This window comes from Helicoverpa armigera, chromosome 2 (assembly GCF_030705265.1).
Source record: "Helicoverpa armigera isolate CAAS_96S chromosome 2, ASM3070526v1, whole genome shotgun sequence".
NCBI classification, from domain to species: domain Eukaryota; kingdom Metazoa; phylum Arthropoda; class Insecta; order Lepidoptera; family Noctuidae; genus Helicoverpa; species Helicoverpa armigera.
The window spans coordinates 8,586,941-8,600,214 of record NC_087121.1 but is presented as its reverse complement, the minus strand read 5'-3'; the positions used below and the strand labels follow the sequence as shown (position 1 = coordinate 8,600,214).

Below are 13,274 nucleotides of genomic sequence, written 5' to 3'. Positions count from 1 at the left end.
CCCACTCGATATATTATCCATTCTGCAAAGAGAGCTTCAAGAGCTTGTATATGATGATTATCTTGTCCAAATTATTTATTCCCAAACGATGAAACTACTAGGTATCTCTAGTCGTAACCGCGATTCCGAACGACTCATAACATGTCAAAATTATGTCAGAAATAGCGATTTGAAAAAATTCGTGCAAATTTGAACTTTATTGTGAAGAGAGTATAGCTTAAATTTGACCTTACTTTTTAAAGTGAATAAAATATACTGCAAGATTTGAAGATTCTCAATACAGAGCTCCGAGTAAAAATTAAATAAACGATATTATATAATGTAAAAGGGAAACTCATAATCGTCATAATATTCGCCTACATTGCGACACAATTGCGGCTAAAAATCTCTCATCTTAGTTTTTAGATTGAGGTTATAGCTTACAGATTGTATTTATCCAGAACTGAGGGAATTCCTGGAGACCAGCCATGAAATTACTGAAGCAAATAATGTGTGTGCCCAAAATGACTTGGCTACAAGCGTGTAAACGAACTTATTCCAGTAGAAATATTCTAAAACTCAGTGAGAGAGGGATGTATCAAGATATGTTTCCTAACACTGCTGGGTAAGTTTATGATGTAATTTATAAATGAAAAATCTACTGAAATCATTTAAAACAACGAACAGTGTTCCCCAACACTCACTGAAACTAAAATTCCTAGATAACTTTCAAGATCCTTTTCTAATTTCTGAACTCTTCTTTCCATCCAGGGATTTCAACATTTTCTACGTTTATTTCTGTATTCTGTTCTAGATCTGAAATCCGGGACTTATTGAACAAAGCTCCACAGTGCGTTTATGCTGGGTTTGACCCCACAGCTGATAGTCTTCACGTGGGCAACTTACTGGTCATCATAAATCTCTTGCACTGGCAAAGAGGAGGCCACAATGTTGTTGCTTTGGTAAAGTATTGTTAAGTACTATACTTCCAGCTTAAAAAAAGTTTCTAACTGGTATCAAATAGTGACACAAAAAGAAAACCAACAACCACAACTTTGTAACTGGCCGCTGCAGAAGACTAAAGATTCTAAAAAGCAGATTTGATATTTAACCTTTTTTCTGTTCAGGTAGGAGGAGCCACAGGGTACATTGGAGATCCCAGTGGCAGAAGCACAGATAGAATAGCTATGCAAAGTGATATCATACAAGAAAATGTTAAATGTATCCAAAGCAACCTTGAGACTGTATTTGAAAACCACAAGAAATATATCTGGACACAAGACGAAAGTAAACTTAAACCTATCAAGTAATTATAGACAGGAATTATTTTGTATATCAACCAAAACCTTCTGCCACTTATAACAAATTTAAACAGACACCTTGTTATATCTTATTTTACCGACATTTCCAATCTTCTAAGTACATTTCTTTGACTATACAGGGATAATCATCAGTTTTGTGCCACCATTTCATTAAAGTTGTCTCAAAAGGGCTTCAGCGTGTTGGCTTCAACCCCACGTTCGACTCCCAAAAATCCAGGACTCTATAGTCCCAAGGTCTGGTAGAATAAAACCTATGTACATTTTCAGGGTTGTCAACAATGAAACCTGGTACAAAAATATAAACTCCATACAATTTGTGAGTGAGATTGGTAGGAACTTCCGCATGGGCACCATGCTTCTGAAACAGAGTGTGCAAAGTAGAATAAACTCAGAAATCGGAATGAGTTTCACTGAATTTGCATACCAGATATTCCAATCATATGACTGGCAGCATTTACTGAAAGAATATAACTGCAGATTTCAGGTAAACAATATGTTTTAGATAAAATATTTAAAATTAATGGAATGGTATTGGTCTATAATGTTTAAATAATGTTTCAGATAGGTGGCAGTGACCAAATGGGCAACATTAGTGCAGGACATGAATTGATAAGCAGGACTGCAAAGACAAATGTCTATGGTTAGTTTTGATTACAATCCTGATAACACCAATTTAATTTTTTGTAATTTTTTAATGAATTTTCTTTTATTTTCAGGTCTAACGTTGCCTCTAGTCACGACTGAAGAAGGCGACAAATTCGGAAAGTCAGCTGGCAACGCAATATGGCTAGACCCAAAGAAAACTAGCCCATATAGCTTATACCAGTTCTTTATAAGAACCAAAGATTCTGAAGTAGAGAAACTACTGAAATTATTTACTTTCTATAGCTTAGGAGAAATAAAGGATATCATGTTTAAACATAAGGAGCATCCGGAGCAAAGATATCCACAGACCTGTTTGGCTGACCAACTCACTACTTTAGTACATGGAAGTGAGTTCTAACATTACAGCTAAGATGATACATTTTCCCTTATCCCTATATTATTGACCCTTTATCAGGGTTACACGTTTTAGGCTTTACATATTGCTCCTAAAGCAGACATTTGCTTAGCAGTCATTCACCAATAATATTCAAAATAATATTGTATTTTGTATTTTCAGAGGAAGGCCTAGAGCGCGCAATGAAAGCAACAGATGCAATATATTCAAAAGACGTGAAGTCACTGGTTGCGCTAAGTAGTACGGAGTTAGAGCAAGTGTTTGAAAATGCTACGGTAACAAACCTGCTGTTGTCGCCCGGTATCACCGTGCTGGAACTCGGCATGAAGGCCAAGTGCTTCCCCACTGAGAGTAAGAGCTATTTAGTTATTGATATACATCTGTTTCTACCTATTGTAATGTAAAGAAGTTGATACACTACAATAGCGGCAACCCTACTGTGTTTATCATTTACTAGCTTCTGCCAGCGGTTTCCGTGAAACCGCGTGAAGGCGTCCCTCTGCAGGAACAGGAACCCGAATAAAAAGTACTCTATAGTCTTCTAGATAAATGGGCTATCATCTAACATTGAAATAATTTTTGATATCGGACCAGTAGTTCCTGAGATTTGCGCGTTCAAACAAACTCTTCAGGTTTAAGCTTGTGGCACATTACAGCAGCACCTCAACAGCACGGCTCCACACCAGCATTTAAGTTGTCATTCAATTTAGAGCATTAAATCGTGTATATTATGATATATTTCGTAATGTCAATATGAAAAAGCCAACGGCGAGCAGTCAGCGTGCTTGCCGCTTCCACACAACTCGACTCGCCGCCCGCGTGCTGCAAGCGAGCGGTCCTCATGCGTACAGCGCGCCGACGGCGTGCTAATTGCGCGCCGACTCCGAGCCGCCAGCGAAACAACGTCATTACGTCGTGTTCAATCATAACATCAATCATAATCGTCTTAAAATAATATTAAGTTTGCGGTGACAGCAAGCTTACACCTCGCGGCCGGCGCGCCGACGGCGAGCGGACGGCGCGCCGACGGCGAGCAGACAGCGCGTGGTTGGCGCGCTGGCAGCTAGCCGTAGTCTTAATTCGAGGCGACGCCGTGCTGCTGCCGTGCTGTTGCCGTGCTGCTATAATGTGCCACAAGCTTTATAGATTTATGTTGTCAACAACGAAGTAATCATCGATATTGATATTGTAGGTAGCTCCAAAGCTAGTCCATTCCATATTTGTCTTACAACCTTGTTCTTTCTTCATCAGGAGATGCAATGCGGATAATACAAGCAGGAGGATTCTACATCAACCACCAGAAAATACAGAAGATTGACGAAGTGATCACGCAATCGGCGCACATACTGCCCAACTTACTGTCACTGCTTAGGGTGGGCAAGCGCAACTATTATATTGTTAAATGGCAAACGTAAAATATAATATAGATGATTTAGGAGTTCAAACTTGTTTCATTGTCCTCCAAACTCATGATTAGATAACTGGAGATTATTACTAGATTCAAATAATGAAAGACGCGTATAATGCTTGGGCTATTTTATTAATACTTACAACAGAAGCTGGTATACTTGAAGTATATAATAATAAAATGCATATCACATAAGATTGTAAACACTACATAACATACTTACAGCTAAAATAATAGTCATTGAAACAGCATTGCGTTGATTACTAATCTAATGCATTGACAAGTCACGACGGTATCCATTAGACACGGTCAGTTGGTCAACGCCGGTACGATTACATAAATACAATTTAATTAACTCTCAATACAAAAAATAAAATCTATGTTTAGCAAATAAAATGACTTGCCGGCGCTGGCCAAATGTCTAGTGGTCAAATGGAAACACACCATTACAAATATCGTAAAAATATGGCCGTTTGTTACGTCAACAACATTTGTGCTTTCCCCCGCTTGTGGCCACCGACCGGGAGTGGTGATAATATTTTTCTAATATCACAATTATTAATTGCAACATTTTATCAATATATAACTAACTGGCTTACAACATTCCATTATTTATTAAAATTAGATTGCATAAAAAAGCTACATAGACAATCTAACCGATATGTCTTTTTGGAATAATATTCCGGGGTCAATGATTAATCGTCAGACTAACATACGTATTACGCAAAAGCTGTAATTTCTATTTTGGTAATAGATAATATTATTCAAATTATCACGTGTTATCTTATTATTAATTCTAGAGTTTTACAAAAATAAATACATAATACTCATTTGATGCAAAGAAAACTTTTCTCAAATAACATTTTTCTACGTGACCGAGGCACGGTATAAGCAGAAAATAAAGAGCCAACATCAGTCTCGTTGCGACATCATAATTTGCGACAGCGGGAACTAGAATTATAATAGACCACGATCATAACAGTGTTGTCGCGCCCTGTTTACTGTGATGTGGTGTGACACGCAGCAACTAACGTCGTCGCTTCAACCGCGGCATGGGCACCGGCACGAACGGCGCCCGCTAAAGATCCGTACTCTCACGCAGCGGCTGCACAGCCGGCGCCTCAGGCCGCGCCGGCTGTGTGGCAGGCACGGCCGGCGGCGACTGTGCTAGTGGGGCGGTCGGTGCTGCGCCTGTAACCGCTGGCGCCGCTACAGGCGGCGGCGGCGCGGGGACTAGTGGTCGCGGCGGCCGGCCTGGCTGTGGCCGCGGCGACGGACACTCCGTGATGTCACCCTCCGACTGCGACAGCTGTCTGCTCGCCACACACAGGCTCCTCGGCTCCTCTAAGTCGCCGTCCCGCCCACCCGAACTATGTGTACGTTGCACGGTTGCGCGTGGAGTTTCGTCGCCATCCTTGTCAGCGGGGACCGCGGTGGCCCCGACTTGGATGACGGTGGGGTGATGTTTGTCGACGGTGTAGATGTGCGTGCGCTCGAGCACGGTGGGCTGTCCGGCGAGGTCGGGCGCGTCGCCCAGCGAGGAGCGCGGCGCGCGGAAGCTCTGCGGGCGCAGCGTGGCGGGGCGCTCGGGCACGGCGGGCTTGTGCCGCAGCTGCACGTCGGCGTCGGGCGCGGGCTCGGGCGCCGGCACGATGGTGCGCGGCGCCGCCACCGGCCGCGGCGGCGGCTGCCCGCTCGGCTTCGAGGCAGTCTGCAAGCGTGCCGGCGTTATCTTGTCAGCCAATGGCCGTTCGGCTCCCAACGATGACGGCCCACTAAATGCATCTCCGACCACTTTCATCCTGCTAACGACTCCGGTCTGCGCGGTCACGTTCTTTACGACTAGTGTGGAGTCTTTCCCGTCGGGCGCCTTCATAATGTCCTTGTCGAGCTCGAGGCTCTGGCGGCGCGTGTCGGCGAGCAGCTCGTTCCGCGCCTCCTCCTTCATGGCCTTGCTCTGTCGGTACGTGGAGCGGTTGATGGTCTGCACGCCGGTGATCACCTTTCCGGTGTCTGATATGACGGGTCTGGGCGGCTTGGCAGGCTTGTCAATATCAGCTTTCGCTGTATTCGTCTGTTCTTTTACTAGTTCTGGCGCAGGCAGCTGCGGCTGCACCTGTGGTTGTGGTTGGGGCGGAGGCTGTGGTTCTATTACTACCTTTTTATTTTTATCTGGTGTAAAATTAGGCGGCACGGGAGCCAATGGTTTGTTTTTTCGCCTCATGATCGGCTTTGGACTTCCGTGTGGGGGACTAGATTGATCAGATAATGAACTGTTGGACTGAGCCTTCTTCATGTCGTTTTCGAGCAATATTAAACTAGTGTCGTGACTGTTGCTCCTCGAGTGGCGGCCTGCGCTATCGGTTAATTTGCTTAGACTTTGGTGATTGTAGTCGAACATAGACTTGCTCATGCTGCTGTAGTCGCCGTTCGTGGGCTCGTGGCTCAGTGCTGCGGTCTGATTGTAACCGTGGACGAAATTAGGCGAGAAACCGTACTCGCATTGATCTGGAAGTAGATCCTCTTTGGTGAATGAAATGAAGAAGTTTAGATCGTCCTTGTAGAACCAGTCGGCGTGTTTGATGAGCAGTTCAACGATGCAGTTGACTGCAGTTGTGATGTTCATGTCGAATGTGCTCTCGTCGGCCGCCCACAGGAGGTTGGGAGCGATCACGATGGCCAGGTTCGAGGGGGTCATTTTGTTTGTACTTTGGTTCTGCGTCAAAGTAGACAAAAATTTGATAAGATACCTAAGATTTTGGAAGTTAGCCTCGGGCAGTAGGTGTATGGCTTCCCAGATGGCGTTGAGCCGGGTCTGCTCGGAGGGCTGTCTGGAGGCGGTGACGAAGTTCTCGTAGAGGCGGTAGGTGAGCAGCGGCTCGGGCAGCTCGCGCAGGTAGCACTTGAGCACCGAGGCCACCACGTGCATGTCGCGGTAGTCTCGCGGCAGCGGCACGTTGAACAGCCCCGCGTCTAGCGACAGCTTCATGCGCCGCACTTTAGACGTGCCTGGAACAGATCAACGGACATTATTCTCGACTATGTTATGATGTTCACAAATGAAACAATGCGCGGTTTGATAACATTATTATTATAACATGGGAGATCGGCAGCTTGGAGCTCCATTGAATGGCAGCTTGTAATATCTCTTTTATGGATATCTACTTATTCAGCCAATTTTATTATTTTCCTCAATCATAAATTATCATCTTCTTTTATTATTATTATTTTATAGATTATAATTATCTAACATAGGTTAAGTTGTTTTTGTTACTAACATTTTATGGGCCTTGGCGTCTGAAAATAAAAGATTTTTTACGTAGATCAATACATACACATGGAAAAACATAGATATGATTGCAATTCGCTAATATCTTTGAAATCGTTGTTTATGTAATGAATAAAATTTATAAAGATATATAGACATTTATAAAGAAATCTCATAGGAACAACTCTTCTCTAAGATTTTTACTGGCTAAATAACAATTTACATTTATACATAAATTAGCATTATATAGCAATATTTAATATAACTACAAAATAATGCGAATTTCCTTAAACACGTGAGTTAAATACACAGTGTGGTTTTATTTATCAACAGGTTTTAGTAGGCATTTAGTATTTTCGAGTGCAATACATATTACACATAAATAATGTGTGCCATGATTTTTGAACTACAAAATTGACTAATCTAGAATATACGTATTTGTTTATTTTGCCTCTAAACCTAAATCACCTTTGATGTGCTATTCACCTTTGCTACAAAAACAAAACTTTTGGTATGTTGTTCTACTTACACCCACAGAATTAACGGGACACCAAGGTACCAAAAATGGAACTATTTATATACCTAACAGGTTTTATTTAGATGTAGTGTTATACTGAATTGCTTGCGCTTTTTGCTTTAATTAAGATTTTATAACCTAAATAAAGGCGTTGCTACCGGAGAACCGTCTTGGCTTGTTATTTATAAAAACGCATTGCTATTCGTTTGTCTCGCTAAACCTCTATAATGGCTGGATGAATATGGCTTATTATGATGAAGTCAGTGTAGTATTTGTGCTTTTGTATGTAAGTAAAACTTTGACATGTTATTAAATTCTGAATGGTACTAAAGCCTCGACATTTAATGACAAAAAATTACTAAATAAATAAAATATTCCTGTACTTACCGCCAGCGATCCTGAACAGTCCTTCTTCGTTAAGCGCCAACTCGTGCAGGGTGCAAACACATAGCTCTATGGGGAACGCTATGGTGCGTCCCGTCACCCTCAGGTGCTCTTCTAGCGGGTACCCGAATACTGGCTTCACGGAACTGTCGTCTGAAGCAAGGAAGTTTTATTCTGTTTAATTTATTTTAGATATTTGTTAAGTGTTATTGTAGTGTGCAAACACATAGCTCTATGGGGAACGCTATGGTGCGGCCCGTCACCCTCAGGTGCTCCTCTAGCGGGTACCCGAATACCGGCTTCACGGAACTGTCGTCTGAAGCAAGGTTTTATATTGTTTAAATTTTTGTATTAATATTAATTACGTTCAGTGTTATTTGATAGTCTCCATGTTTTTTTGACTTTTGACATTTTTTTATATTTTAATTCTTGGGCCTTTTTTGTGATTTTTGTGAATTAGAATTCTTACATTATTTGTTTTATGGTGTATACGCAACCTTACGTGTTCTTTTGCTTTCTTGTATCTATTTGTTAATCTTGTAATAATGCTACTACTTAATATATAGGTCCAGTAATGAAAAAAAAAAACAGAAGAACTCTTTTCAGGTATTATTTGGTGTATGACACATTTGAAGTCCTGATAATGCCACCTATTTAGTGCTTATGTGGTGGTCGCATTTTCACGCAGTTGGTAAAGGAAAACCATAACAGTTAGGAGGAAATATGACATGTTTTAGTATGTCAGTGCTATGATTAAAATATAATATATTTTATTGCTGGTTACCCTTAAATACCATTTTAGTTTACATGTCTAAATTCAACGTGAATCATGAAGTGCGGGTTCTAAAACTGTTTACGTCGCTCACCAAATCAAGTTGGTCAAACTTTCACATAACAGAATATAAAAAGTATGCATATTCTGATTCGGATTTTCAATAGTTTATGGTTTTATATTTAGTGCTCCCAATAGGTAGTTTATTGGTGCGATAAGTTGTTTCTGATAAAATCTTTTTAATTTTTTTGCTCTGTCCCCAATAGTTTGACCTATCATTTTGTTTAGAATTTGATTGGATGTGTTGTTTCTACCAGGTCTCGCTTTTGGACCCTTCGGGAATTCTCTAGACAGGCTAGGTTGTTATCAATAGGCAGTAATTTTAGAACATGCTGCCACCGGCGTCCCATAGTCCCATTACAGCCTTCTTCGATAAATGGGCACTAGGCATGTAACATTTAAATAATTTTTCAAATAGGCCAATTACCATGTTTAAGCAAACAAACTAACTCTTTAGCTTTATTTTATTGGTATAGATTGAAATTAAGTGAAGTTTTTTTCATGTATTTGAGACCAGTACATCAGTTTTCAGGACTGCTGACCCAAATATAGAAATGCTTTAACTGTCTCTTTAAATTATTTGTTGATGATGCATGCCGACGACTTACGACGTTGCAGAGCTGAGCCACTGTTTTATTTAAGAATCATCTAATACCCACCACCTACCTTCTTATAGCCTTTCCCAATATTTGATTACTAAAATTAATATTCAATATGTCGTAAGCAAATCAACACACCGAATATTGGGATCGGCCGTAAGACTACAGCTACCATCTGAGTAGATAGCTAAATCGGTACCGTCGATTGGCGGAAGTATTATGTTGATATACGTGTCGTCAACGGATGTATACATTACGCTCATTCAATGCTAGCCAGCATACATAATGTATTGAAGGAACTTTTGGAGACATTCAAATGCATCGGGGACTCACTTTGAATATTTTATGCCTTGATTTTCCATTCAACTTCATTTCTCTTTTAAATTAATATTATATTCATTGTAAAAATGTGTTTTAAGTCACAAACCAGTTATAAATTTTATAAATACATATGCTTTAGATTAACAGCTATATATCCTGTTACTGATTATAAATATAATGCTATCAGACAGATAGAAATAAGCTAACTGCATCAATCATGTAGGGGATATTTTTTACATTTCCTTCTAGTACATTCGTAACGCGCCAACATCCGTATCATTGTATGGTAATGATTATTGAATAATTAAAAGAGGATGTTGATAAAATATTTGCTTGTAGATACTTAAATATTAAACTAATGAGTTTTGAGATGTATTACTTAGATTAGTTTATTCGTTAATGGGTGATGATTACTTAATGAGACCCACAACCATATTATGACCAACTACTCATTGACTTATGGTGTAGGAAATAATGGTAAGGAATTTTGATAAATATCATTCTGTGCTCTCTGCAGTGCAGTAGTGTTATTGTATAAAAATATAAATAAACAAAGCTTATAATGAAAGAAAATAGATTTATTAATGGCCAATAATTTTAAAAGAAATGATTCAAAATTTTGAAACAGATAAAAATTACATTATATGTAAAAATAATGAGTAATGGACTAATGACTAATGAATGAGTGATAAACATTATTGATTTAATACATTCCCTTTGGATTTTAAATTGAAAATAAAAATTTGTTCAAGATATTGAGATTTGTATTACAGAACCTGACTTTGAATGAAGCACTACTCAAATTGATTCTATATGATTCTTCTTAGTAAGTTCTAGAATACAGACCAAAGCAACTAACTACAACAACATTCTAGATTTCCCATCCACCAAAGCGTTATACTTACTTATGAATCGTTCTAGCTCTGGAACTGTATCTTGTAGGGAATGTAGTGCCGACTCATGGTAAGCTCTCTGTAGTTTGACGTACTGTAGTAGTGTGTGTGCTAACTGGGCCTCCTTAGCGACAAGTGCAAACATGTCCGCAGCCAAAGCGTCTCTGGCTGCCTCCACTCGGATCCCAACATCTTCCAGCTCTTCTCTTGCAGCATTTAATTTAGTTGGGTTCTCCTCTTTCTGCCGCTCTAAATGCTACAAAGTTAAAATTATCTAATCATTTATTTTGGTTGTGTTAATCTTTTGGTGTGAGTAATCTAATCAAAATGGGTGAATACCGTCCTTACCACTAACTAGCATTAATGACAATCTAATATAAATAGTCAGTATCTACTTTATATGAAGTCTAAATTCAGCTATAATTTTTGTATTTGTTGTCAATGTATCTATTGGAACCAGGGTCAGTGAGTGAGGTTGTTTCAAGTCATCAATACATTGTACTAATTTAATTAGTAAGAAAGAGAATGCCATTCAATGTCAGTAACTTAGGAATGAAACAATGGGCTTGTATTTAATGTTAAAACATATTTATGTATAATGGATCGAGATATGCATTTATTGTTGAATTGGACCAAAATAACAACTGATAAGCATGCATATTATTTTATTTAACTTTCCTGTTAGGCTTAGTCTGTCTGATATTGATTAGCTCAGTATACAGTGTGAGTAATCTTCAATTACAAGATTACTTTGACATTGCAATCTCCCAAATATCACAACATGGTTTAACAGTTTTGTTTACATGGTACATATCTTAAACCTGCAGATAAAGTATTTATATCTCAATAGAGTAACAATTGATCCTAACTTTTGGTGTTTAGATAAATTGTGATAACTAAGAGCACATAGATATAACTCACATGATATCTGCTGGTGGCAGTTTCCTTCTCGCTCATGAGCCTGTTGAGCTGCTTCTTGGCTTTCATTATGGCTGGAAGATCCTGGTCACTAATTGTTGTGAGAGGTGCACATACTAACTGTTCTACCTTCAGTTCATGCTCCGCTATCTCATTTGCCAGAAATTTCTCTGTTTTACCTACACAAACACCAAATAATCATTATTATTGTTTTACCACTAGGTCATTTTGTAAAAACTTTAATTTTTCCTTTTATTCTAAATATGGATAGGGCAAATTCGTCACTTACCACATTCATATAAAATATATTTTAAAATGCTATCATCATCATCAAAATTGCTGGCTTCACACATAGATAATCCAAGGAGGTATTCAGGCAGTTTCTTAAGTCTTTTCTCTCTGGCTGCAGGGTCCTGGCCCTGTGTACTGCCTGCTCCTGTTGACAGTCTCTTGCTAACCAACTGTAAGGCATTTCTGAGGTGCTCTACTTTTCTGTCTGCTGTTTGCAACTCGTCTGTCAAGCCTTCCGCTTTTCCTGACCTGGAAATAACAATATAGATGAGCTATGCTGTTATCAACTACGAATCGCTCAAACAACTAAATAACGTAATAAAAAATACTGTTACTTTTTTCTCATGATACCACTTCTGCATGGGATAAAGTGTTACTGATCCAAGTAATAAGATTACAAAAACAACGGACCAAACCCACAAAGAAGTGAATCTTATCTCATAGTTAAGATAATGTAAAGTACATATCATACCTTGAAAATGTTTGGTCGGCGAGTTGCTTAACCCTATAGAACTGTTTCTTCATTGTCACTAATCAATTTCGATGAAATTATTTTAAGTTACAAGGTCATTGGACCCAATAGCAAAATAATAAAACGATCAAGATTTCGCTTAAAACGTAATGTCAGAACGTCAATGAGATCATCCTCATCAAAGAATGTAGCAGAGAAGACACACGTAAATTAACTACACAAAAATTCCATTAAGGCACTACATTTCCATTATTCACTTATAACGCTTAAATTAAACTTATTTATTTGTAATTTTTACGTATAAAGATTCAGCATAAAAATACACTCGATGAATCAGAAAAATAAAATAACCACAGATAACTAATTAAATATTAATAGAACTAAAATCTAGTTGTGATTTGTTTAAAATTATCTGTACTTGGCAACAAAATGCAACTTTAGTGTTGTAACCTGTAAACCGTAACCAAACTGTAACTATCTGCAAAATAGTTGGACTTATGGCAGAATTTAGTAATGAATGTAGTTTAGTACGGAAATCTGATTATACGAGATTAAAGCAAAAATAAGGATACGTCTTTAAAGCACTTTCACACCTGCGGATTTTGGTCACAACAATAAAGAATATGAAAACTATCGGTACAAACGAAGAGACCTATAAAATATACTATAGGTTTTTTGCATTGGTTTTTTGCATCGAAAAACTGAAATCTGGAACAAAAATCTGCTATCGTGAAAGCGCAGCTTTAAAGTATGGGCAGAGCGCTGCTCTCGATGTTAATGAGCGCCGCTCTCGTGCCTTTTTGGTTGGTTATATTTACGGATCAGATTCGTAATAAATATCTTCATCATCATCATCATCATCCTCCTGCCCTTATCCCAATTTTATTTGGGGTCGGCGCAGCATGTTTTCTTCTTCCATACGCTTCTATCTGCCGTCATCTCACAAGTAACATTCTTTCTTACCATATCTACTTTCACACAATCCATCCATCGTTTCTTTGGTCTTCCTCTTCCACTATATCGTAATAAATATCTTATTATAGCTAAATTCGAGCGGGAGCCCCGATGGA

The 13,274-nt window shown here is 39.0% G+C and overlaps 2 protein-coding genes across 3 annotated transcripts; one reads left to right on the top strand and one right to left on the bottom strand.

Moving 5' to 3' along the window:
• Positions 1-197: 197 nt before the first annotated feature.
• LOC110371327 (tyrosine--tRNA ligase, mitochondrial) lies at positions 198-3,740 on the top strand. The gene is made up of 8 exons (XM_049844067.2): positions 198-604; positions 794-941; positions 1,107-1,285; positions 1,569-1,785; positions 1,863-1,941; positions 2,018-2,293; positions 2,464-2,652; positions 3,553-3,740. The coding sequence occupies exons 1-8, from the start codon at positions 468-470 to the stop codon at positions 3,714-3,716; spliced, it is 1,389 nt and encodes a 462-aa protein (XP_049700024.2). The 5' UTR covers positions 198-467; the 3' UTR covers positions 3,717-3,740.
• An 82-nt stretch (positions 3,741-3,822) lies between these two features.
• Positions 3,823-12,581, bottom strand: LOC135118110 (rho GTPase-activating protein 44-like). 2 transcript variants are annotated; one of them, XM_064039199.1, is made up of 6 exons: positions 12,205-12,581; positions 11,731-11,981; positions 11,445-11,620; positions 10,536-10,779; positions 7,882-8,031; positions 3,823-6,718 (listed from the first exon to the last, which is right to left on the bottom strand). In XM_064039199.1, exons 1-6 carry the CDS (start codon positions 12,255-12,257, stop codon positions 4,788-4,790), a joined length of 2,805 nt encoding a protein of 934 aa, XP_063895269.1. In that variant the 5' UTR covers positions 12,258-12,581; the 3' UTR covers positions 3,823-4,787. The 2 variants fall into 2 exon arrangements, with proteins under 2 accessions (XP_063895269.1, XP_063895270.1); XM_064039200.1 differs by lacking the exon at positions 12,205-12,581 and adding an exon at positions 12,068-12,195.
• Positions 12,582-13,274: the final 693 nt, after the last annotated feature.